This window comes from Cygnus atratus, chromosome 9, assembly GCF_013377495.2.
Source record: "Cygnus atratus isolate AKBS03 ecotype Queensland, Australia chromosome 9, CAtr_DNAZoo_HiC_assembly, whole genome shotgun sequence".
Lineage (NCBI taxonomy): Eukaryota > Metazoa > Chordata > Aves > Anseriformes > Anatidae > Cygnus > Cygnus atratus.
In genome coordinates, this window is record NC_066370.1 from 24513079 (window position 1) to 24539733 (window position 26655).

The 26655-nt window shown below is 54.9% G+C and overlaps 1 protein-coding gene across 5 annotated transcripts in view; it reads right to left on the reverse strand.

The window, feature by feature from the left end:
* The window catches only part of SCHIP1 (schwannomin interacting protein 1), a 139201-nt gene that overhangs the window by 26688 nt on the left and 85858 nt on the right, over positions 1-26655 (reverse strand). Inside the window, exon 5 of one of the 5 annotated variants that reach the window (XM_050712553.1) lies at positions 7546-7612. The exons of 1 other annotated variant lie outside the window; for it this stretch is intronic. In XM_050712553.1, coding sequence (XP_050568510.1) covers positions 7546-7612 — 67 coding nt within the window. Of the gene's footprint in view, positions 1-6599; positions 6746-7005; positions 7141-7545; positions 7613-13318; positions 13522-26655 lie in introns of those variants that run through there. 3 more of the 5 variants (XM_050712555.1, XM_035566465.2, XM_035566468.2) reach the window with 3 other exon arrangements.

Sequence of the window (26655 nt, forward strand, 5' to 3'; positions counted from 1 at the left end):
AAATGGCTTTAGTGCAATTTTCTCATTTAAAGGAGATCTATAGATCACTGAGCAGGAAACCGAAATTGGTGATATAAATAAGATCTACTACTGCTGTGACACAAATGACTCCATAGGCGTGACAGGGAAAGACAAAGTGGACGAAAACTATACAAGTACTTGAAAAAACCGGAAACCCTTGAAGACAGCAGCTATTACGGAGTGCTCCCATCTCAGGCAACAACTGCAGCTCAGGTATCGCAACCCGGGAACTCATTTCCACCAAAGCCATTAATGCTTTGCTTACAGAATTAGGATTGATTTGGGATAAAGGTTAGCTGGAAGAAATATTTCCAAAGCTGGCGCTGGTTTATTTCAGTTATACCTAAGGACGCTTCTCATGCAAAAGTGGAATTATCCGACAATTAGCGGCCAAAATGTACTGAGCCCCACTGCTGGAGAAATTGCAGCCGCTGCTCAGAAGTATTATTTCTCTGCGCTACTCATGCCTGCTCTGCCTGGCTTGGGTGACCTTACTGTAACAACAGCCTGCAGCCATAGAAACTCACCGTCCACGCTGGCACACGCTGGAAATCACTGAACTGACCAGATTATGTGATTATCCTGAGCAGCTGCTTGCTGTAGGAAATAAATATCTATACAGAGGCACGGGGAGAAACCGGGATAGCAGACTTCCTTCCAGAGGCAGCTGTAGCTGACTTCCATAACCACACCGTGGAAGCGCATATACCCTAACAACAGCCATTCCCTTTGAAAAACAGAAATAAAGCCTGTTTTTTTCTGACCAAATACGACGTTTTCAGCAGACCTGTTTAGCACTGCCAGGTTCGCAGGACGTGGAGCACTGGGTACTGTGAAAGCAGCATTCCTAGAAGCATGTCATATTTAAAAGTAACCTCTAAAATATATCGTGCTGTCTGGTAAAATGCCCATTTCATTTAAATTTAATACTTAAAGCAGCTCCTGCCCCTCTGCGTTGGCAGTGGGCACTGATGGCTGGCTCTGTGCTGCCTACAAGACCTGGGTGCAGCTACCACGCGTGGCTGAGCAGCAGTTTCCAACTGCAGGAAATCCCAAGCAGCAGGCCCTGAGGAGGGTCAATTTGCGTGGCAAAACCTACGTGTTTATTTGTTAAACTAGTTGCCAAACACAAGTTTCTTAAGGCAAGAAAGAAATCCTTTTGTTTCAGCAGGGGGAGTCGCACAGCCTTCTGAACACAAAGCGCTTGGGCGCTCAGAAAGCTTATTTTACATGCTTAGCCAAAATACTGGAAAATGGTTTGTTTCACGTATTAGCATTTACAAAACAGATCACACAGCGCAGGGGAGCCCATCCTCGCTTTCTGTTTATCCTTTGCTTTCTTAGGATGAGAGGCAAACCCCAAGCGTCCTTCACAAGGCAGCCACCCCGAGAGGCGCTGGCCCTGGGCCGCGTTCACGGAGGAGAAAAGTTCATCGCCAAGAGGGAGAAAACAGCGCGTGCTTGTGTGCAGATAAGGGCAGCGCTGCGTGCATGTGTGCCCACACGGAGAATAAATCGTGTGGGACGGCTGTGACGGGACACTTCTCCGAGTGCTGTGGTGCTTTGCTCTGCCGTCCGTCCCCCGGCCTGCGCTGCGGGCAGTGCGCTCGCCCCTCGCTCCTGGCCCAGTGCTCCATGGCACAGCCACCAAAGCCTCTCCCCCGGTGGCAGTAGGTATGTGGAAAGCAGGATGCCCCTTTTTGCTACTGGGGGAGACGCAGCGGTGCTAACCTCTCCCAGACACCGTTCATCTGACCAGGTTGTGGTGGGAGCGCCACGAAGCCGCCCGCCTCAGCAGGGTACGGGCGCCGGGCTCCCTGCCCCGCACCAGGCCCGGCCTTCTGCTGGCAGCCCCCAGCCCTCGCCCTCCTTCCACTTTGAGCACAAACTTTGGAAAATAAGCGAGGAGGCTGCTGCGGGATGGGTGCTGGATCACAGGAAGGGCAGCGGCTGCCCTGTGCCCTGCGCCCTGCCCACGCAGCTCCCGCAGCCTCTGCCGGCTCAGACATCGGCCCTCCCGCTTGCCATGGTTATTTGATTCTCTTTTGCCATGTTCCCACAGGAGTCTGAGGGGCTGGTGGGCTCTGTATTTGTATTCTTGCGCCTTGGGCTCAAGGCTTTGCCAGCAGCGGCCCTGGCAATGAGGCCTGGCCTGCAGCTTGCCTGGCCTTGGAGCGCTCCTCCGCAGATCCGAAACATGTTTTGAGTTGCACTGAATAAATACTTGGTCTTTATATGCCTGTTAATACACTCCGCCTATAATTTCTCTCTTCCCATACACCATGATTACACACTCAGCAACCCTGGGTAAGCACCAGCCCTGCAGTAACTACTGTCCTTCAGCGGTAAAATAACGGGTTTTGCACAGCACAGGCCAATTCCGAGAGCTGAAAACCGCTAACCCCTTCACTTAGCACACCCAATATGCAAGAAAAAAAAAATGCCTAAGTACATAATTATTATCCTATCAAGTGTTCCTGCTGCCTGCTGCTGTTTCAACCCCAGGTATCGCTTCTGTGTAAGTGGAAATCTGGGGCAGTGCTGGAGGCGCCGGAGGGCAGGAGACGCAGCTCCTGCGGCAGAACGGCTCCGTCTCGGGGTTACGCTGGCAAAGCCCTGCTCTAAGGCAATCCAGATTTTGACTTGCAAAAAAGCTGACTTCTCTCTTTAGAAACCTTCAGCGTTTGCTATTTTCTATACCAAATACCCCAAAATATGCTTAAAATATGCTCATCGACCTTACAACAGGCAGCATGACGAAGGGCGCTTTTCAGCATCGCACACAAGCACATGGCAGAGGGTTTGCTGCTGCCTTTGCTGCTGTCAGCATTTCATTCACCCCACGTCTCAGCTCGTTTTGGTGATTTCTACATAACGTATGAAACAGTCACTTACCAAACGACCAGGGAGCACCGCCAGCTTGCTGGTGTCCATAACACAACGTAGTTACCATAATATTAATACTCAGATAAAGGAGAATCATTCATCAGAAAGAAATCCGCACGCTGTCACCCCATGTATTTAGCACTTTCTATAATGAAAGGCTTTGCGGCAGCAACGGAGATGGAGTTTTTGACCAGGATTATTAATCGTGGTCATTTTGCCCGGACGGGTCTCAGCAGCAGCAAACATACATCTCCCCCATCCGTGTAATTACTGACGCTCCTCCCGAAACAAGCCCTTCAGAGTACCTGGAGCTGTTTTCCCAGCTTAATGACACAGCACACTTTGGCAGAACCATTAATATCTTGCCAGCCTCACCTAACCTTTGAGCTGGGTGGAAGGCGGCCAAAGTACGCTGCCAGTTGGATGCAGAGGCGGCCGTCACGCGCAGCCTCGCTGCGGCACGTCACCTCGCGCAGCCAGCCCGCTGCCTGGCCGAGTTACACCTCTGTCTGAAAGGTGTGCCTGCCTCGTCAGCTGGGCCCCGAAACAAATGGGCTGACCCCGGAGCACCTCTCTCACCCAAACAGTCACGTTCCTCTCTCCAATCGCCGTAGGAGGAATTAATGGTCAAAGCTGGTAAATGGAAGAGCCCTGCTGCAACTGCTGCCAGGTGGGGACAGGAGGTCTGGCAGTGCTCTTACGTCGCAGGAATGACAGAAATGCGATTTCTTGCAAGCCACGAGTTTGATTTTGAAAATGAGTGTGTCAGAAGTTAACGCACTGACAGTTCTCGTCGGGGGAAGATGCCTGCCGGGCATCGCAGCCCTACCGGTTGCTCCCTGCTCTCAGCCAGCATCACACGTCACCAAGGGACGGAGAGCCTAACACTTAAAGTGAGCTCCATCAAGCAGCTCCTACTTATTTTAAGTGAGAAGAAACCCACTGCCAATCTCACCAAGCAAACATTTGCTCCCTAAATGCCAGAGACGAAGCACGCAGGCAGCACACAGAGCTCTGCAGCGAGCAGCACCGCGGCTCCCGTTTGACCCCGGCCCGTGACCGACAGCCAGACACTCTACCAGAGCCAGACCCTGCCCTGGCCAACTATTAAATCATTCCAAGATTTAATCCTGGACCATAATATATACTTTGAAATCGTCTCCATGGGCAGCAGGCCATGGTTAACCGCTCCTTGGAGCGGAGCAGGAGCACTGCGCCCATCTCCTCTAAATCACGACAGCCTGGAAAGCCAAGTGATTCAGAAGGAAACAAATTTAACTTCCCAACACAGCGAGCATGTTCTGCAGAAAGCAGGAGCCCACACGCCCGAGGGCGAGGTACAAGCCTGGGCAGACCGTGCTGAGGCACGACGTGTTATATATACCGCCAAAGGTACCGGGTATCTGGCATCTGTCTGTCTCGGCAGCTTATGTAGGAACATGCCAGCGATGAGAAGGGAAAATACAGACTCCGACACACTCCCACCCGTGCACAAGTCCTGGAGGCTGCAGGGACAAGGTTTTATCACTGCCCGCAAGGAGCCTGTTCTGCGGGCAGCACCGTTCATTCGGCAGGGCCATCCACCTCCGCGCCGTCGCAGCGCTGAAGCCCCGTTACGGAGACGAGCCACCTGAGCCATCTCCTGCCTTGGGAGGGTTTTTTTTTAATTGACTATGGAACGTGCAGGTATTATTTTTCAGAAAATACACGGCATTGATTGTAATTACCATCCTCGGAGATGCAATGGAAAGAAAATGAAAGCTATTAATGCTGATTTTGACTTCGTTAGAAGCAGTAGTGAAACTGCGAGCACAAGGCACTGCTTCCTGCGCACCTCCGCGGCCCCGAAGCGCCACAAATCGTGGCACGGCACATTTGTTCCTGCCTCTGATACGGGCAGGAGATGGGCAGGGAGAGAAACCCCGGCAGTGGGCTTCCTGCAGCCGCCTGATGAGATCGGTCCGAGCACGTTGCCAACCTTCAACCCCCCTTTTAGAACTGACAGGATTTCTCCTCCAGCAGACCAAGGTCCAGCAGGCGGGAGAGCCGTCTAACGCAGCGTGACCTGGCTCGACAGACCGGGCTTGCAGGTGGCCCCACCACGTCGGCGAGGCCTATCCCAAAAGAAACCGTCCCCTGGGAAGCCGGGAAGGATGCACAGCCACACGGCCCCGCTGCAGCAAGGCGCCGTGAGCTCCACCCGGCCTTCCTTCCCTTCCACCTCGCCCGGCTAGGGACGGGAAACGCTCACCCGTTGTAACAGAACCGACAGCTTTCAAGTACTTTTTTTTTTTTTTTTTAAAAAAAAGTCTCATTCTCAAAAAAACGTCACAAAGGAGACACGGCAGAGCCGTGAAGCCGAGAAGCACAGCCTGCTGCCCTCCCCAGCACCCTGCAACCACCGCACGTCCGATGGTGGCACGGCGGGACCAGGCTGCAGCAGGGCACAGCCTCCCCACGGAGCACAGTGAAACCCAACTAGAGGTAGCTACCTGCAGAGAAACAACTCCTCTCCAGTTTCACAGTTGCTCGGGATTTTGTTTTCCTTAATAAAACATCTACGCTGGGCTCCTGTTAACGTATGCCAGCTGAAGACACGCTTCCGCTCCCAGCAGCAGCAGTTCCCCACCTCGTCCCTGTTGACGAGATCCTTCTAGAGTACACCGACCAAGGCCTTAACGCTGCAATTTCTCTTTTTTCCCTTTTTCAAACCTATTCGTCTCGCAGTTGGAGCCAACTAGCCCATCGTCTTACTGCCTAGGTTCACCTCGCGGTTTCCATGCTCACAAACGCTGGGGTTTCCAGCAGGCAAGACAAAGACAACATCGTGTTATAAACAGCAAGATGCCGAACCTTAGGAAAATGTCAGGGTCACGAATAAAAACAAACAATCGGAAAGATTTTCTCTTCAAGCTGATGGCAGCGAGCCTTTAAGGCACTGCATCCCCCCGTCCTGGCGTCACCTCTGACATCAGCCGTCACTCCGAACCCGAGCCACGGGAGGTCTGCGGGACTAGGAGGTGCCACCCAGCCACGTGTCCCACCCCAGCAAGGCCCGAGAGGACTTTGGTGGAGAGCAAATGCACCTCTCCCGCGGGGAAATCAGAGCAGCAGAGCTCGGATTCCTCCTCCCCCCGTCCTGGGTGTGGGTGGATCCCGGTCCCGGAGCCTCCAGGAGCATCCCGGGCTCCTGTGGGACTGGAGCGTGCCCGGACAGAGAGAGGGGCAAGAGCATCGCAGCACCACAAACCACAGGAGCTGTTGTTCCTGGGGCTCCGAGAACTCTGTTCGGGGTTTGGGTGGAAAACCGAGGACGGGGGGGTTTCCACCTGGGCTGCCAGCCCAGGCTGTGCAGCGGGGAACCCGGGCTGCGGGCAGGGAAGGAAAACTTCTGCGGGCACAGCGCCGGGTGCTGGGCCTGACGGCACGGCCACACACCCCGGCTCAGCGGGGTGAGCCCAGGAAAAGCCTTACGGGCACGATTCCTTAGGTGACACCTCGCCTCGCACAGCACGTAACTGGAGGCAAAGAGTTTCCAGCAGCGCTGCTGCTTCCGGCAGCCGGGGCAGCAGGAGTTTATCTGATAGCGCTGCAGAGGAAAGCCTCCGAGCCACAAGAAAAGCACTTTATTTTTAAAAAAAAAAAAAAAAAAAAAGCTGAGTTTCTGCACGAATGGCAGGAATGAAGGTTACCTGTCTAGGTTCCTCTGAGCACCGAGGCCACTCCATTCGGGCCTTGGAAGGAGAGCCCTGCACGGCCGCCCTCCCGCTGCTCTGGGAGAGAATTCATCCCTGCCAGCACCCGCCCAGATTTCTCCGCAATTAGTTGCGAGCCGAGGATTTCGGGGAAAATCCCCGACCTCCCGGGGGCCAGATGACTCCACAGGATGCGAGGGGACGGAGGCAGCCTCGGGAGGAACCGAGCCCGGGCTGCGGGGCGTGGGCGCCGGGGGCTCGCTCCCAGCTCCCCGCTGCCACCGCACCCCGGGGCTCCCGCAGCGGCCGCGGGTGGAGGGAGGGGGGGGGGGGGGGATTCTCGCCGGGCCCCCCCCTCCCCGGAGCCCCTCCCAAACCCCCCCGACCCCCGAGCCCCACTCACCGAGGCGGGGCTGGCCCGCTGCCCCCGCTCCTGCTCCCGGCACTGCAGCCCCGCCAGGTGCCTCTCCAGGGCCGCCCAGTCCATGGCCGGTGGCTGCGGGTCCCGGGGGGGCTGCGCCCCGCTCCCCCCGCTCCCCCCTCGCCCCCCGCAGCCCCTCCGCGACCCCCGGCGCCCCCCCCCCGGCCCCGCCGCACCCCCTCCGGAGCCCCCCCGCTGCTGCTGGGGGGGGGGCAGCGGCGGGGGGCGCTGGTGCGGCCGCGGGCGGGGGGCTCCGGGGGGGGGGGGGGGCGCCGGGGGCGGGGGGGCGCTTCAAGGAGCCGGGGGAGCCGCCGCGGGGAGCGGGCGCGGAGCGGCGGAGGGCATCGGCGGAGCGGCAGGGAGGCGGCGGGGAGGGCAGGGAGCCCCCGTCCTCCTCCTCCTCCTCCTCTTCCTCCTCCTCCTCTTCCTCCTCCTCCTCCGAGTCGCCCAGCGCCGCCAGGTCCAGGCTGCTGGGGGACGGCGAGGACTTGCAGTCGGAGCACGGCGTCACTTTGCTCGAGTTGGACTCGGAGCTGGAGCGGCTGCTGCCGGCGTCGCTCCCTAAATCCATGCCATCCTCGCGGGGGTCCTGCCGGGGAGAAGCGAGAGGCTCCGCGTCAGGGATGCCCGGCCCCGACCCGAGGCCACCGGGGTGGGGTGGGGGGAGGAAAAGAAGCCGGGGGTTTGGACGTGGGGGGGGGGCAGGGGGGGGGGGGCGGCTGCCCCCGAGCACCGGAGCCTCCGCCGAGCCGCCCCGACGCCGCCGCGGGGCGGCCGGGAGGCGGCGCCGGCCCCGCGATCGCAGCGCCCCCGGCGGCTGCCGGGCCCCGAGGGCGGCCGGGGAGGGGGGGGGGGGGGGGGAGGACAAGAGCTTTCTTCCCTCCCCCCTTTTAAAAAAGCAGCTCGAGGGGCCTCTAAACAGCCCCGCTCCAAAAGCGGGATCCTCCCCGTGTATGTTTGGGGGGGGGGGGGGGGGGGGGAAGGCGCGCCCCACCCGCAGGTGCCCCCAACCCCATCCCGAAATGGGCTCCGGGGAGCCGCATCCTGCCGGGTGCTGGGTGCTGGGTGCTGGGGACACCAAACTTCTCGAAGCCCCAGGGGCTGGTGGAGGGAGAACCGGCAGCTCGCCTTAATCACGGTGGCGTTTTAAAATTCATCATTTAATCACATTTGGAGTTTATTTTTTGAGAGAGGGAGAAGCACATCCTTAAGGCTGCACGGGGTTTTAAAATGCCACCTTGCATGGGATTGAGGGGTTAGTGCCTGACACCGATGCGTGTGACATGGGACAGATGCACAGGGCCGGAGGGGACGTCTGGCTTGGCGGAGCTGGTGGCAGTGCCCACGGCTCCCTGTGCCAGCTCCGCGTGCCCTGCTCGCACACGGGGGGGCTGGCACGGCCCTGCGGGTTTTTCCAAGCAGCATAAAGGGAAGAAGGGAAGCAGGAAAACATCTGCAGCCGCTTAAGTCCCATGACTTTTGAACTTGCTGTGCAGCTATTCATCCCCAGCAGATAACAAAGCTCTCCCGGAGCAGCCAGGGGAGGCGTAGGGCGATTGCCTTACAGAACGTGGGGCCAACGCGGAGGTCCCGGTTCTGCCACCCCCCATGGGAGCATCGCCCACAGGCTGGTCCCAGAGCTTGCACTGACATACTTGGTTTTAGATGATGGGATTTAGATTTAGATGACAAATGCTGGGGGGAGCTTGCTGAGGACACTCTACCAGTGGGCGAGCAGTGTCAGCACAGAGATCTCAAATCCATGTCTCCACAGCTCAGACGCAGCCACCACCTTCCCTTTATTAGTGGCAATGATCCGCAACACACAAGGAGGTGGCTGTGCTTAGGGGATTGTATCTGCTCGGCCGATTTTGGGGTCCTGTTCTGCTCCCACCCCTCTGGTGACAGGGGACAAGTGACACAGAGATCCCAGAAATAGACACCGGGTGTGACAAACCTACACCATGAGCTCTCCTAGGCAGATGGAAACACCTGCGCCTGGTGGTGTGGCAGACCCTGAGTCCCAGCCACAGCTCAGTACCGCTGCAAGGGGGCTACAGCACCAGTGAAAGCCTGGTCACAAAGACAGGATCTCTCTGGACATCACCAGGTGCTACCCAGGCTCCAGCACAGAGTAAATCCTGGCACACTCCAACAAACCGAGAGCAGCCGTGACCAGGGCTGCTCCCCCCATCCCGCCCCGTCCTGCTTCCCTCCCCCGGCTGCTGGCACCCGCCGTGGGGCTCATAAAATCAGTGACTGTGCAAAGTGCACTTGTAAAAATAATCCCAACGAATGACAGGAGGGAGCAAGAGTTAAGCCTCCATCCTGGAAATGGATCACAGTGCAAAAATCTGTCCCAATTGCACAGCTCTGTGGCTGGGGGGTTGCGTTTGACATATTTTGTGGGGCGTACTTCTGTATTTGAGCGTATTTCTGTATTGCAAGGCGGGGGAGCAGCCTGATCGGTTCCAGTCTGGTAGTCACAGGCTGCGGAAAGCTTTATTTATAGGATCTCATGGCGCACATGATTGATTAGGAAGATTTCTTTTCTTTCCTGCGACAAGTGGAAGGCTAACATCGCATGGAAGAGGAGGGAGCTCCCCTGCCACGAGGCACACTGACTTCTCAGGGCACTGCCTGTCCAGGCAGGACTCTGTGGATGCTCACAGTCCTTTCTCTGGTCACCTGAGTTCCCTTTGCACTTCCAGTGCATTCAAGTTTCATGACAAAAAGTCGCCATGTGCCCCGCAATGCAAGGTTAACACGCGGCAGTGTGGCGCTGCCACCTGGGCCTCCAGCAGCTGCTAGAGTGTCCCAGGGACACCAAGTCCTCGGCAGAACCCCAGGGGTCTCACTCCAAGGGTCCCGTTCCAGGTGAAACTAGCTCAGTGGGGGTGAAAGGAGAGAAAAAAAACATGGGAGGAAGATGTGTCCAGTACGATACCTGAAGAAAAGCGGCCCCTGACAAAATGGGGTCTTGCCGTTCGGCAGACGAGGAGCAGGTCCTCGTCCCCCGTCCCTGCCAACCCACACCCAGGCCTTCCTTCAAACATGGGCATTCCCTCGTTAGGTTAACCAGAATACGTGTGCTTGATGATTTTCTAAGTTTTTCTCTCTCTCTCTCTTTTTTTTTTTTTTTACTTTCTCTGCAGACAGATGCAGTTGTTTTACCCTTGTAAAGTAGGCCCTCTGCATTCCTAATTACAGACGGGGGCTACATTTCCACTTGACCCTTCAGAAGAAGCTGGTTATTGTTATTCACAACACACATGTAATTTCTTCTCCTTTACAAGCCTACATCAAATAAGTTGCTTCTCCAAAGCGATGAACGACTTGAAATTCATATGAATTTTAAGGGGTGGAGGGTGTGAACGCAAGCCCTTGTAGATGAAAGAATGTGCTTTACAGTTATTTTATTCAGTGCAAAGGAGGTTTTAATACAAACAAGGCTGGTTGGGTTGATTCTGAAACAGAAATATATCACAAAAATAGTCTCCTTACTACTTCCCCTGAATGAGTGCAGGACCGGTTTAAAAGGCAGCTTGCTTATTATCATAAGCTATTAAATTTACTTCATTTTACCATTTTGGCACTATTCTAGCCTCATACTAAGATACATTTCAGGTGCTTTCTCGCTCATGCTAACCTGCAGAAGCTGTTAGGGAGGGGAAGGAGGGAGGCAGGGACAGCGAAGGCCCAGGCAGCCTCTCGGGGCCTGTGCGCCCAGACCCAGAGGCAGGAATAGCACGGGTGGCAGCTCTTCCTTTCACTTCCCGTTCAGCACTCCTGTCCCCTCCTGAAGCTCCCAAACGTTCACCCGACATCTTAACCCAATGCTTCTGGATTGTGGTTACCTTAAATTTTGGCAGGGGCAGAGTTGCCCCTCTGCAGATGGGGCCTTGCCAGGGAAATGGCGCTGCCCTGCCGTGACAGGAATGCCCCGCTTCCTCTGAGCACCAGCAATTTCTGCATTTCCTTTCAAGAAAAAAGAAAAGGACCGCCCGGAGAGCAGTCCTGGTCGTTCCTTAAAACCAATCCAACCTCCATCTTCAATGGAAAGCCAAGTGGCACTGTCCCACCCCTCCAGCCCCTTCCCACAGCTCTTTTGCACCGTTTCTGAGGGAAAAGCACCACGCTTGGTGCGCCGAGAGGAGCAGGCAGATACCATGGTGACAGACACCTTCCAGTACTGCGAAATCAAACAGGAACTCAGAAATGTGTGTTTTAAGGCCAAATTATATATAGGAGCAGCACATGCTTGACATCTGCTGCTGTTTCCTATTAGTGTCGTTGGCTTGATTAATTCCCGGCAGCCCGCCCAGCACAGGGAGGTACCGCTTGGGCTCTCTTTGAGGGATTCAGCAAACTCCTGCACAGGCCAGCCCTGGAGGACCTCCTGAGGATGACGAGCCTTGCCAAGGTCCCACCACCAGCTAACAGGATTTGGGGCTTCATCCCCTGTGCTGCAGGGCTCCCAGCCCCGTGCCTGGCAGTGCCGGGCGCTGTCCTGTTTGTGCAGGGGGTGCTCAGTCCCAGCTACAGCTGAGCTGGCAGCTGCAGATGATTTACACAGACATCAGAATAAGCACGGGAATGGAAAAGGTCAAATTTAAGGCTGAGTGCTGCTGGGAAAGGAACATATCACTCACACTGAAGCGACGGCTGCAACACATCTCCGGGTACATCCAGGAGAGAGGTGCCCTGCCCTCCGCCAGCCGCTCGTGGCCCCTCACTCCTTCATGAACTTTCAGAGCTCAAGCAGCCAAATGCCCTTGCATGCTGACTCACCTCACCTGATATAAGGTTGCATTGCATTTGGTATTCCAGACTTTTTTTTTTTTCCTGTTTTACTACTGCTTATTCAATCACCGAAGTCCATCTCCTCTCAAAACCACCAATACCAGGCTGCAGTCACCATAGACTTGGGTCAGCCCTACCACATGCCACAGCCCCGATGATTTTGCTCATCGAGGAGCACAAGGTTGCTGCATTACTTCGCATTTCCTGGGCGGCCCTGTGCTTCCGTGCAGCTCCGGTAACCACCCACCCACCTGCCCGCAACACTGAAGCACAAAATAATGCCTTTCCCACTTAAAAATGAGCAGCGTGCAGTACGGCAGATGCCGGGCAGAGGATGGAGGCAGTGCACAGGGCGCCTCACTCCCATGGCCACGGGAAGCACTCAGGGATGTTTCCATGCAGGTTGGCAGGTTTAAACATTCAAATTTAGCAAATTAATCCTTTGCTTAATTTAGAGCGGGGATAAGGGAGGGTTAACGGAGAGGAGGAAATCACGCCCGGCAGCTAGAGCCTAAGTGACTGCGGTCTTATTACAGCTCCTTTGCCGGCAGGAGGAGAGGTGAAGGGGAGGGAGAGCATGGAGCTGGCTCCGCAGGCACTGCCAGGCTGGTGGTACGGCCACACAACAGGCCTGCAGAGAGTGTAAAAATGGTGCCCAAGTGGTTTCCCTCTAATTAATTTGCTGCAGGCAGGAGGGTGAGCGAAAGGGCAACGTCAGATGGACCAGGAAGATTTTTAGAGAGCCTCTCTTAAGTTTCTTATTTGACTCCTTTCTTATGCATCCCTGGCCAAGTCCAGTGGCAAATTGCCCTTCTCCCCTCTGGGAAATTCTCAAAAAGATAACGGTGGGGAAGGAAATAAAAAGGCACACCTCTGCTTTCAGAAGCACCTACCGCACCTTTCTGTTCCCGGTGGGTTATGAAGGAGGAAACAAGGGAGGAAAAACACCCCTTCAATTAAAATTATTTCTTGGCCATTTTAATAGGGCAGAATAGAAAACTGCTGAGACCCTTGAGACTTGTCATTCAGGATGCCAAAGCGGCCGGTCAGGATGACTAATTTTATTCCCAGCCAGTGGGAAATGTGCTGATACACACACCAGAGGTTTTATCACCGCTTCGGCAAGGCAGGGATTACCACCTGAATACAGTCAAAGTGAAATTATGCTGAAATCAGTAGAAAGCAAACACAGCATTAAAGGCAATTACCAAAAAAAATACCCTTCAAGGACTAAATGGGCTGCAATTACGTTATTAGCAGCCCAGTAGCAGCGCTGCCCCCAGAGTGCTCCGCTAGTGCCCTCTCCTCTGCAGGCGAGGAGCGTGGCTCTGCTGCCCCCTTCCCCTTCATCCTTTGGTGTGATGCCTGCCTCCCTCTGCCCGCTCCGGCCCTGCCCATCGCCTGGAGGTGACACCCCGACTGTCCCCAGGGCTGGCACACGGCACCTGGGGGCTTGGGGAGCTGGGATGGGTGATGCAGATGTGCCTGGTACCTTGGGAAACATGGTCTTTCCTCCTCTTTCTGCTCCTCCTCTTCCTCCTCATGCAACGTAACCAGGACCGTGCCCGCTGTCACATACTTTTCCAGCAAGGACACATTGCTGGGGTTAATGGAAGCTCAGTGAGGTGGTGAATTCCCCTTTCCTCCGGTATTCCTCCTGCTGGGGCTGCTTCCCCCGGTCCGGGCAGTCACAAGGAGCCAGCAAAGCACTCAGAGCAAACGCACTTGGTAAGCACAAAGCGAGGTCAGGAGGGATCCCCGTTATCTCCGCAAGGACCTCTGGAATTCGGTGTAATCACCAAGGCCGTGGAAAAAAAATGCCATTTCCTAAACTGGTTTCACAGGCACGTTGGTAAGGAATGCAGCTGAGGAAATAGCTGAAATAGTTCTGCATGACTCCACAGCAGCACCGCCACATCTTGATATTTCTGGAGTCACCCTAAACCTATTAACTCACGAATTCCAGCATGCACGGAGGAGGTTACTTAGTGCCAAAGGTCAGCGCTGTGACAAAACCCATCCTGCCCTGCTCCTTTGTGTGCATGGGGAGCAGAGGGCAGGGGAACGGGGCGGGGGGGAACCGGCCCCTTAATGACGTGTGGGTGAGGAGCTGAGGCTGCTGCCTCCGTCAGCTCCGCTGGTCACGGAGGTCACCAAAGCTGGGGGCTGGTGGCATCGTGGAGGAGAGGGAGGACAGTGCGTGGGTCCCGTGGTGCCGCAGCTGCCTCCAGCCCAGCTGGCTGAGCTCAAGGAGACAACACTGGGAGCAGGAGCCAGCGCTCGGGAATTTCTCCCGAGGTGTCCTTGTTGCTGATCGGAGGTTGCACGCCTCGGGCACAACGAGGCGAGACGCTCAGAGAACTCACCCACTGACGGACACAGGCCACGGTTTGGGGAAAAAAAGGTTCAGATATCCCCTGCACCGGCACACACTGCTGGTGAGCTCGGCCCAGGGAGCACCCCTGCTCCGAACCCGCCACTGCTGCCGATTCCCAGCGTGCAGCCAAGGGCAGCTATCTGTTGTTACTCCTTTGCCTCTGCGTCTTTACGCGCCGGCGTACGTTTCGATGCAGTTCAGGTTCACAGGGGCACAGCCTGCTGCTTTGCTTTCCTCTGATGATTTATGATGTGCTTCGTGCAGCCTGCTGGAGCAGCGCGTGGGCACGGCAGCTCCACGGGCAGCCCGAGCCATTCCTCGCAGCGCCTGCCCGGTGCCCACCGTCCTCGAACGGCTCTCCAAAATCTACGGGACAGTTCAAAGCCTCTCCCTCCTTCATCCCAGGGGTCCCGGGGGACTAATAACCAGCCTGCAAACGCAGCAGGGCCACGCCAGCCTTATCTGCCATCGGCGGGCAGCCGCTCGCAGGCTGCCTGCCAGCCTGGGACCTGCCGGGGACTGCAGAACGTACCAAAGAGCCAAGGGCCAGGGACGGCTGATTTACCACATTAGGAATCCGCTCAGCCCTCTCTGGGAAGGATTTTGTTACTAATCTGTATTCCAAATAAGGAACGCAACTTCAAAAAAGCCAAAAAAAAAACACATCATGGCACAAAAAAACCCAAGGAAAATAAAATATGTAACTACAGCACATGTAGATGCGAGGAAACAAAACCTCTCCCCTGATGATGAATTATACTTCGCTTGCAACAGATGCAGCTCTTTATATTTGTTTTCTGCATAAATCTACATATTAGCCTGAAAGCAACTGTATGTGCTTTGTCGTGCCTTGGTTACATCAGTCACTGCTCTTTTTAGCTGATTGCCTTCGAGTGCTGGGCTGGGGCCTCCGAGCGCAGCTTCGCTCCTGCAAATGGCCCTGCTTTGGAGCTTTTCCAGCACCAAAAGTGCCTGGTGCTTCTGCAGGGGCTGTGCCATGCCATGCTATGCCGTGCCACGCTGAGCTCTGCGTGCCCGGAGCTGCCTCCCTGCCGTGCGGGTGTAGGAACAGCCGGGGTCTGCTTCCGCGCTGTCCTTTACTCGCCATTTATAATTTATCACCGCTGTTTAATAATTTGTAGCGCTTGGAAATTCCTGCCGCATCCCCGAGCCTGTTGCAGGTGGCAGTGGACAAACACGGGGTGAACGTCCCCGTTCCGGCCCCAAAGCCCCTCACCCAGAAACACGCAGCGTGAGGCTGCAGGGACGCGGGGACGCTGCTGGGGAACCTCCGCCTGCGCCGCGGCCCGGGACAAGCAGGGCCTGAGGACACAGGGCCCAGGAGCATCCCCGTCGGCGCAGGGCAGCTGGAGGGGTGGCAGCAGCCCCCAGCCCGCCCGGTGCCCGTGCCACAAGGGAGGCAGCAGCGGCTGCAGGCAGGGGCCGGATTCCCCGCAGCCTCCGCCCGGAAAAGGGAAAAGTGCAGGTACCGAATATAATTACGTTATTGAACGGTGAGCACATTTTTTTCAGCTTTTCATAATCTCATTTAGTGCTATTGGGGTCAAGTGAAATCACTGTTAATTGTTTTTTTACAAAACGCGCCTGATGAATTTGTTTTTCTCTACAGGATCGTAACTCTCGGGGAGAATCATCTTCCTCTCCTCAAGAAGCCTCACTTAACATCCGCGTGCTCGAAATTGAAGTGACGAAGCAAGCAAGCAATTACTGCGGCACTTCGTTAACGGGAGCAGACTCGTCCTAAAGCCGTGCCCTGGGAGAAAAGCCCTCCTGGCTTCGCTGCTCTCCGGGCCACCCTCTGTGCTCGGCAGGGGCACCGCACAGAGGCCGGGTGCTGCGGGCAGAGCCAGCTGCCACCTCTCTGTCCCCACAGCCTGAACCTCTGCAGAGGGGCAGGAGGCTGGGGGCAGCGCGGGGAGGAGCATCCCTGCTTCCCCCCGTCCTGCAAAGCCATTTTTTTTACAGCGGTGAAGGCGTGCAGGAGCTCCGGCCAACGCGGGCTGCAATCGGCTTAAGGCAGGACAAGGACAAGCTCTCGCGGGCGCCAGAGTCACCGCACGGCAGTGGCAGTGCTCACTCTGGGCAAAACCCTGCCCGTGGCTCTCAGGGACTTGGAAACATGCTTTTGGTGGTGGTAGTTTTTTTTTTTTTTTCCCCCCCAAGTGGAAAATTGAGCATTGAAAAGACCTGCAGAGCCGTGCCTGAGCTCTCTCGCTGCCCAAGCTGCGGGTCAGACGTACGCTCAAATCAGCGCACAAATGCCAGAGCAGGACAGCAAAAAATAGAAAGCAAATTGCCATGACCTATTACTGCAGAGAAAAGGTCTATTTCTAATCCACGCGCTATTTCAACAGAGGTATTTCCAGCTAATCTCCGACAGTAACCCACTTAGGCAAAGCTTCGTGCAAAAGCAGCGTCACTGCCAGCTGCCGATTGCTCCTCAGCAGCACCAGGACGGAGCGGCGCCCACCCGGGCTGCCAGAGAGTAACAGCACGGCAAATATTTCACGGCTGAGTTACCGGTGGGCACGGATAACATCCAGGATCTCGGGCTGCAGACCTGGCAGGCGGCAGGGTGGGCGAGCAGATCCCCTCCAGCGCTGGGCAAAGCGGCTCTGTGCCCGGGACGAAGCCTGGTGAGGCGCAGGGAGGACAAGCAACGCTCAGGAGGGGCTGGCGGGGACGTGAGCCCCCAAGCCCCTCGTGGGGAGCAGGCAGGACCACTGGCACTTGGAGAGCCCGGCTGCAAAGAGGATAACCGTCGGCATAAGCTCGTGGTGTTCCCAGCCCTGAGCCCGCGACGCAGCAGAGGAGAAAAGCTCGCAGCGTGACGGAGAGAGATGTCACTGCTGGCGGCGCCGCTCCCTGATCCAATTCCCAGCAAGGCTTCAAGCCGCAGACTGAAAAACGAGGCAGGGGCGCTGCTACTTGGGCTCGGCAAGGCAGCAGTGCAGAGCGGCACACGCGCGCGCTGTGTGCGCCGCAAACACCTGGAGGAATACCAGAAGCGGTGGGCAGCCCTGGGCGGCTGCAGACGCCCGTGTCCAAAAATTTCAGCCACTGGGGTGACACCCCGTCCGACGCGAGCAGCAGACAGGCTGCAGCTTCATGCTCCCACGGCTGCTCCAAGATAACATCTTGAATAAACCACCTGTGCCTGTTTAAATGCCTTAATGACAACACACCTAGCGCGGCAGCTCCGTTGCAGAAGTGATAGATGGAAGCCAGCTCCTGAGAGCTCTGTTTATTTTGCAGAAGTCCTGCGAGGCGCAAACTTCATCCTCAGCTGTTCCCAAGCGGCAAGGTAGGCAGCTTGGGCATTTTTGAGTGTGCTGCAAGAAAGCGGGGTATCAACACCCGCATCGCTCTGCAAGAGGGCTGGTTAGTGCAGCTAGGGCACAGAGGTCCCTCGCAGCACTACAAAGCCCGATCCTATGATCCGTGAAAGAAAAGCCTGGGGCTGACTTCCATGACCTACACAAAATGGGTACTGAGTAGGTAAAACAGAGCCGCAGGAGTGGGGAAGGCGCTGAACGAGCAAATGGTGGGAGGAAGCAGGGGGCACGGGGCTGCTGTGCTCTGCCCTGCCCCGCTGCTGACCCAGTGCTCGAGGTGTCCCCGTTGACACGGGAAACCAGCGGCACAGAAAGCGAGCAATCCTCTTAGCAGCCCCGCGCTGCGCTCCGATTAGCGCCGGCAGCTCAGCCTCGCTGGGGGTTTATTAATTACGGGAGGAAGCGGGGACTGAGGAAGCTTAGCACACGGCTGCTGGGGCTGGGAGAAGGGAGGGGTCCTAAAATAACCCAGGGCCCTAAAATAACCCAGAGGAGAAAACGCCTTGGAAGCAGAACTGTGTCAGCACAGCTCCCAGCACCGCTGCTCGTGCCGGCCCGCTCTCCTTCTGCCCCCAAATCCGAGTTCCTTCCCAGGTCATCGTGTACCACGCTCCAGAAAATACCCCCCAAGCGTTGCTTCTGCTCCATCAGGACATTTAAATTGGAAGTGACATTTTTCACGTCTCCAGTTCGGTGTTTCTCAATGGTTTTCACGCCGTGGAGAAGCGAGAAGCTTCCCCCGGGCGTGCACAGGAGGAGCAGGGGGGAGCTGTGGGGTCTGCCCTCCCACCCCAAACACAGCCCCGCAGCGCCCGCGCCCCAGCTCCAGCCAGGGCAGCTCCCATCCCGCCCCCTGCCCCAGCAGCGTGAGCATTGCCGTCCTCAGGAAACTCATCTGGAAGTTTTAGCACACCTCACAGCTTTCCCATTTAACAGAGAAAACCCATAAATAATGAGAACATACTCAAAATAAAAGGCAGCAGTGAAGTTAAGCGGGGAATTGCTTTGGTAGGCCCAAACACCGCTCTCTGCTGTGCTGCCAGATTAAATTGTGCTCGTCTCCAAAGGCACGTGGTGCTTCAAAACAGGTAAATGGGAAGGTTGCTTGGAATTGCAGGCTGCCTCCTTGTGCACCTCCATTTTTCTGTTTTTAAGCAGCTTGGGAGAGAAGAAGCCACAAACAGCCAAGAAATTGCAACTCTGCCCCCAGACAGACCTCACCGTCCGGCTGGGACATGCAGCCCCTCCGGGACACCAGAGATTCAGCTTCATTTTACATTTAAGAGCCCTTAGCACTGACACCCTGCTGAAAGGAGCTGAACTGCACCTTGAAGTCAAAACCTGCTGGAAGGAGACCCAGGTAGGGGGAGCATCTGCCCAGCACCTGTAGCGCTTGCCCGGAAGCCCCCTCTCCTGGGCAGGACTCGTTGCTCAACCCCTCACCCCCTGGTTTCTCTTCTGCCATCCCTTCCCCCTGCTTCCACTGCCATGCTAGGCACACGTGATAGCGCCCGTCACGAGTCACGGGGCTCTCCCCTGGGCAGCTGTGGGCCACTTCCACGCAGCCAAACCCCAGCGATAACAGCAACGTGCTCCCCTCACACACGGGCAGGTTTCGTCTGCCCAAGCAGAATCCATTACAATGAGATATCCAAGCACCGAACGGCTCCTGCGAGGCAGCGAGATGCCCAAAGGGTCTCCCTTACACACACGAATGACCTCAACTTAAAAAGCTGTGCTGGAGTAATTTGCTGCACCCGATCTCGGCTGCCAGACACAGGGGCTGGTTTCAGGCCACGTGTCCTTGATGGACCCCTTATGAAATAAAAGTCCATGCAAAATTTATCAGTAGACCAAATGAGGTTAAAAATGTTGGCTTAGGATGAATTAGGATCTTTCCCAAAGCTCTGCCAGGTTTGCCTGAATACATCTCTGTAGGAGCAGTGCCTTCACACGGGGCAAGGGCTTTTTGCACCCACGCCCGCCGTATATCAAACGTGTTCCTGTCCCGACTTTGCTGACACCTCCCGGCTTACATCACTATTTGTAAGGTGTCCAGTCACGTTCTCAGGCATTCAGGCCATTTGCACGTTATTTACAGGATTTGTCTCCCCAGCTACATTTCTACGAGAAGAGAAGGAGCAGCGTGAGCGCAGAGCACGGCTCGCCAGCGTCTGACATGCAGGGTACTCACGTGCATCTTCCAGAGCAGCCCTCCTCTTTCAAGCCATTTTCTGAGAAATCCCGGTCGCTCGCCGGCCGCCTACGGCATCGCTGCCTCCTCGCCCTGCTCGTTCCTGCAGGACCTGGGCTCCAAAGCAGCCCTTAATGCATTTGGCAGCGAGACGCAGGCTTAACTCTTCCTGGCAGCCGTGGGGCTCCACGGTGAGCCCCTGGGGGGGCTTCGCTCCTCGGCAGCCTGCGGACGGAGGGAGCTCGCTGGGCAGTGCCGGAGAGCACGAGCCGAGCCTCCCAAATCCAGCCCTGTTACGTTCGCCGACCTTGCAAGGAAAATCCTGTCTCGTCTGAATTATTCATAATACTTTCTGTTCTGCCAGCCCCGGCATACGGTTTGAATCATTAATATGTCATGACTTTTCATCTTTTCGTCTTTTATCTTCTCTCCTACACGACTCGCTTCTTTAAAAATTACGCAACCGTGGGTATATTAATTAGCATTAATCTGATCTACCTAATAGAAGACCCGTCCCCGTCCTGATGCACGTCCTTCCTTGTGGGAAATACCACTTTAACAGCTCCGGGAGCAGGGATAGCGCTGGCTGGTTCTATCTAAAGCAGTGCAAAACATGTTTGGATTTCACTCTTTTGGCAGCACTTCCCGAGCCTGCAAGCCGCTCTAGTGATGGGAAGCAGGGTAGGCTTCCAGGAGAATAAAGGGAGGACAAGGTAGCTGTGCCGGGTGCTGTAGAACAGCTTGTTTTCCTCCTTTTTAAGCAGAGCTGGTGGGAAATCACGGACCCAACGTTCAAAGGCATGGAAAAGAGGGGTGGCAGGGCTGGCTGTGCTCCCCGGGGGGTGTCCCTGCCGCTCACACCAGGAGCTGCCCGCAGGGTTTTCCCCAGCGATTTACTCCTGTCCTGGGAGCAGGTTGTGTTTTGGGGATGAGCAGAACAGCCCTGAGGATGCTCACCTCCCCGGCGTGGGTCCCAGGCCAGGCTTGCAGGAGCAGCCGAGCGCTCTCCCCTCAGTCGGGTGGTTTGGCTGTCCCCGTGGGTGGCAATTATTAATTTAAAGTCAGATCCAGCAATTAGCGTGCCGACGGGGGGCTGCTGCTTCCCGCAGCTCCCGCTGGTCAGGTCCAGGTGGGCAGAGCAGGATCGCCTGTCCCGTTCTCTGAAGAGCTAAACAGCATCTCAGCTGCGGGAAGCTCCTGCCAATAAAAGCACAGCCCGGCATCACAGCTTTCGTCTTCCCTTAAATTATTTTCCGTGCTGGAGGTGGGCTTAGCGAGGAGCCTGGGCTGCGAGTGCGGGAGGAGGCTGGGCTCAGCCTGGCCCCCAGTGCCCCGTGCTGGCTGCTGCAGCTCTGAGTGAGAAGAAATGGATGTACTCACCCCTTCCAGTCACATTCCCCACTTCATCCATTTTACGTAGCAGCCACACCTGGCTTCGTAAAAGAAACACATTGGGAACCTGAGCTATTCAGCATGATGCCCCTAAGGTGGTTCTGAGGTTAATCGCTCATTTATGCCAGCTGGGACGAGGGCTTTTAATTCAGTTCATTTCAGAAGCAGAGAGGAGGAAGGAATGCGGTTGTCTTAGAACAAATCACAAAAATCAGCCTATTCTGGGGAGCCTGGGCAACACGCAGAAGTCAGTGAGACAGGTCTTGGTGTGCTGCAGTTGATTTTATCTTTTTTAAAGAAGATTTGAATGCTGTAAATGCTTACACAAATGTCCAGAGCAGCTGAAAGTGCAAACGTACGCTTTGAGGCAGCCTCGAGCAGCAACCAAAGCCGTGATCCAAAGCTCTGGGAAAATGTTTCTCGGATTTCAGTGGGCTCTCAGGAATCACTGGTTGTGAACCAGGAGGTAATTTCCAACCGCACGGCTGGGAGCTGCTCCCCGATTTCCATCCGGCGATGGAAGGGGGACGCACGGAGGAGCCGGGCCCTGCCCGCCGGCCACGTGCATTTCAGAAAATGTTTCTCTTGCTCCTGACCTCCCGTCCCCCTGGCTGGGAACGGTTTGTGCCTGACTCACTCGGTGCTGTGAGGGAAAATTAACGAACGGCTCATAATGTGCCACAAGTTCAGCACACAAATAGGATAAAACACACGGCGTCTTGGTGCCTGACCTGCTGTATTTGAGCCCGAGGTAGAAGTGACAAAGCCTGGCCGGGCTCCATGTGTCAGAGGTGCCTCCGAGGAGGCTCGTTTCCAGGCCTCAAAACACAGCCCCCCCTTGGTGGGACCTCATCCCGGACCAAAATGGATGAGCCTTACAACAGAACAGCCAGCAGCAGCCTGAGCTGAGCATGGCACGTCCCCGGCACCACGGGGGACACGGAGCATTAAATACATGGGGCAAAGCCCGGGGGCTGCCCTGCCGGGGCACTGGGTGCTGCCCGCACCCCGGGGTGCCCCCGTCCACCCACCAGCACAGCCATCTTGGGAAATGCAAGCCCAGACTCCACGCCATCGCTCAGGGGCTGATTGCTGAAGGAAACCCGCATCATATTTCAGGTTTCTTTAATCCAAAGGCTTCGCTAAGTTGACCTGGCATAAATTGATAGCGTGGCCGGCTTGCCCTGAAGGAATCCGCATGCATATTTCATCCAGTCACCTTTAAAAGTGCTGAGGTGGCAGCGCTGGCATGGCCCGAAAGACAAAAATCCACCTCTTGCTGCTGCCTCCCCAGCCTCTCCATCACACGTAGCCCAGGCGGCAGCCACCGGCTACCCAAAGTTCACAGGTTTCATGCAGTTCCTTCTGTTTTAATTAAACCCCACTGACGTTTTTATTTCCTGAAAATTTTGCCGTTTCAGTCTGCTCTCCCAGCTCACGCCTCACTACGTAATTAGGACCAGTCATTACGCCTCTCCCTGGAGTTTTTGATGTTAGCAGGTTTCCTCATCCACTCCAGGCTTTCAGAATCCAGTAATAATAATTTTGCAATGAAAAATGCACAGTTCGCTCATAATGCTTAGGTCAGCGCTCGTCTGCGTCCGACCTCTCTCGTGCCTCCATGTTTTATTTCCTCATCACAAGTGCATCATGACATTTAATTGGCAGGTAGGTAGCGGAGCGGGTTAAAATGCATTAGCATTTACTGCAGTCTCTGTTTGCCTGCTTCCATTTATTCTGGGCTTGCTGTAACTCAGGAGCAGGCTGGCTGTGGAGCAGCAACCTTTCAAACACGCCCAGCGAAGGCGTGCGTGTGAACGTGCAGCCTACATCCAGGATGTGAAGCCTTCCTATGTGCTCCCACACTGCCTGGCCACCTGCAGGGACGGGGCAGGAGCTGAAAGTTTCTCGGGTCACCAACAGACGTTGGCCCGGTGCTTTGGGGATGCTCGGTGCCGTGCCGCTGCCTCCGATGTGCCATTAGGGTGGCTGCGAGGGACAGGCAACGGCCACCTCCTCCACCACGGAGGTGCCTAGATCACGCACGGGGCTGGCTGGGGGCTAAGAAGGAACAAAAGGAAGGAAGAAAGAGAGATGCACGGGCAAGCCCAGGTAGTGGGGAGGCTGCCCAGAGGCACTGGGCATGGCCAGGGGTGCCCAGCACACTCCGTCCCTGCTCTGCGGCACCACCAAGCCCCCACGCGTGTCCCTCTGTGGTCAGACAAATTCAGGCTTCCTGCTAAGGCACTGACCAGGGGCTGTCCCCAACCAAAATAACCCTCTGCTAGCAAACCCACCTGCCTGATAGCAGGAGAAGTTCTGAGGGCACCCGGGAGGCTGAATACAGATGCGCTGGGGCTAAGCATTTCCAGGCCTGGGAAGACTTAACTGGTAAAGCCACGTCTTATTTCTCTGAGCTATTCTCCAGCTGTTTTCAGGATGTCCGTGTCACTTCATTTTCATGTCTTTGCGTTGCCTGGGGCTTTGAAATATCTTTGCCAGCAGAAGCCGAGCTTACAGTAAGCCATCTATATCAGCCCTCCCGAATTAATGCCGAGCACTCCCAGCTCGTATTTCCTTCATCAAAAGAGACGTTTGAGGAAGATCCCAATAATTCTTTGTCCTTTGTAACAGCATTAGGATGTAAAAGTATTAAAGAGCAATTACATGCTATCTGCTATGTAAACTGCTGTAATTCGAATTTATGAATCAAGTCCACTCCTACAACTGCTGAGTGGTGCCTCACGGGGCAGGCATTGAGAAGTGCCCGGGCCCGTGTGTTCAGGATTTCTCCTGGCCCATGGTCGGGTTTCCTGGTCCTGTCCTGCAGGTGTGTGGGGATGGGATGGGATGGGATGGGATGGGATGGGATGGGATGGGATGGGGGAGACCTTGGCCAGAAGTCCCCCCCCGCCTCTGCCACCAGCAGTGTTAAAAACGAGCAGGAAAACCGCTTTTCAAAAGCCAAATTGCCACGCTCTATTCCCTGCACGAAGATTTCTCGAGCACGTTAGCTGTGCAGGACGGTGGCTCTCTCCCTTCCCTCAGCTGCTCGTGGTTTGAATTATTGGTGCTCACACAGCGCTGGCACCCAGACGTGTAGCTACCTGTCCAAGCAAGAAAAGAAATCCCAAACCAAACCAAGTCAAGATTCCTCTAAGGTTTTAATAAAGGGTGGGGAAAAAGTCATTCAAGAGAGGATTTTTCATTTTCAAGCATCAAAATGTATCCCAATCAAACAAAAATAAGCTACACTAAAAAAAAAATAAAACCCACCAACACATAATTTGGCATTCTAGGTCCATCTGCTGTTGAAAATATGCAAATATCAGGAAAATATTCTGGCTACAAAGTGTCTCCAGCACTGACAGCTAGTGGGAAGCCCCACCAAGCAAAGTGAGAGTGAGAGCCACGCTCAAGGAACCAACAGGAAAAAATGGGGTGAAAGGATCTTAAAAACCTTAGAAAGAAAGAAGTAAAAGTCAGAATAGATGTGGGATGGTGGTGATAAAGAAGGTAAAGAGTGGGAGACAGAAATTTCCAAATAAAATACGAATAAAAATAAAGGGACCTATCTGAGGTCTCTCCAAGGCCTGCAGTGCTGCTTGAAAAAATATTAAAGCAAAAGTAAGATCATTAATTGTTAAATGGTGGGAGAATTAAAAATTGAAAGAAATGTTAGATAATTTAAAAAATAAAATAGAGACGTGCTGCACAGGGTGTTGAGAGGGATGCTGGGCTCTGAAAAAGCACGAAGAAACGCTTCGGATCGGTAAATAATTGATGTTGCATTTAATTTATTCATATTTCTTTACTTTACTAATGTTCCATGGAGAGAAGCAGGACCCGAAGGATGGGGCGGGTTCACAGCCGTCAGTAATGGCCCTGTCCCTTGCACAGAAGGGGATGGTTGAGGCGTCCCTCCCTGTCTGCCACTGCCCCGCCAGGCACACGTTGTGCAGCCCAAGGGCACCCTGAGGAGCTCGGCTGCCTCCGACAGTCAGCTCTTTAGCCATTGCACTTTTGGGGCTGGTTTTTGTTTGTTTGTTAGGGTTTGAGCCCCGCATTGGGCCAGTGCCCCAGCCCGGCTGAGCATCACACAGCTTTTTTTGGCTAGGGGACGCGATGTAGGGGGCAGGAGGGTTATTAACCCAGTACCCCATCCATTACCCTTCTGGCTCACTAAAACTCTCCAAAGGCTGCCAAAACTGGCTTTTTTGTTCTCTTCTTCAGATAAAACTGAGGAAAGAGCCACCACTGCCCATTAATTCCTGATTTTCTCCCTGAACTTTTTATAACTGTCTCCTCTTAGTTGGGGGAGTAAAGTATTTCCCTCAGACACACATAATAGGCATAATCAGCAAAGCCCTGTCTCCCCATCCCCTAATTTGCAATGTGATATGATGGCACTTTTTGGCGATAACCGAAGTGATCTATGGTCACGAGGATACAGTCCTCGGGTAGAGGCAGATTTATGGTTCTGGCTATAACAGATATTTTACTCCTCAGCAGCAATAAAGGCATGGCTGAAAGCTCTACAAAATCAAAATAAATGCAGAGAATGAGGAAGCTTGTCAGGTAATAACAGGAGTTCTTTAAATCAATGGCAAGTTTAAGGGAAAGGTGACTGAAGTTTCAGAGCAAGTGCTGCACAAGCCCAGGAGCGCTGCACAATTACTGCCAGCAATGCAGACTTTTACCCCGTCCACCCGTGTTTAATGCTACGTCTATTTTATAGGGAGCTTAAGCTTAATTAAAATGCTTTTATAGATAACATTATACAGTTTTGCAGATCTTTATTTGCTCCATGGTAAACAAATACCAACCACTGAACTGCACACTTGGTGTGAGCACTGAAGTATCTGGCCCAAACGCCACTTGGGTTACAATAAAACAAAGCAGAGAAATCCAACAGCACGAGCTGATGTGCATGTGCCTCCAGCTGAACAAATACACAGTTTTATTGCTGTGCCACGGTTCTCCCCATCTGCCATCCCTTCTGAGTTTTCATTTCCCTCTCTGTCCTTCCCACAGCTACCGCACGACACGAGAATTGGAAAAAACGAGTCACGTCGTCGGCTTCTGCACGGAGCCAGGAGCCCCTGCTGAAAGGTTTGAAGGCTTGAGGTGACCCGGTGAGACAGCGATAACAAACTTCACCTGTCCGCCAAAATGAAGGAAAACAATAGAGAAATACAACACGACACTAAGCTCCTGCCGAACTAGCCTTGCCTAACCAGCGAGTAACGATGATGTTCTTGCTATCATTGTTAATACAAACATTAATGACCAATCTAAGCCAGTCACGCGGTTCCCTTTGTGCTCCGCAGGAGGAGGTGACCCATCCCACCCCGCTGGTGCCCACCCGAGGGGAACAAAGCCCTCTGGTGCGGTGTCTGCCCTGCCCATGGCCTGAAACATTGTCTGGCACCCCGCTGTCACAGCTCAACCCAAGTGAGACAAACGCCATGAGATCGAGGTAATTTTTCCCTCCTGTTAGTTTAGCATCA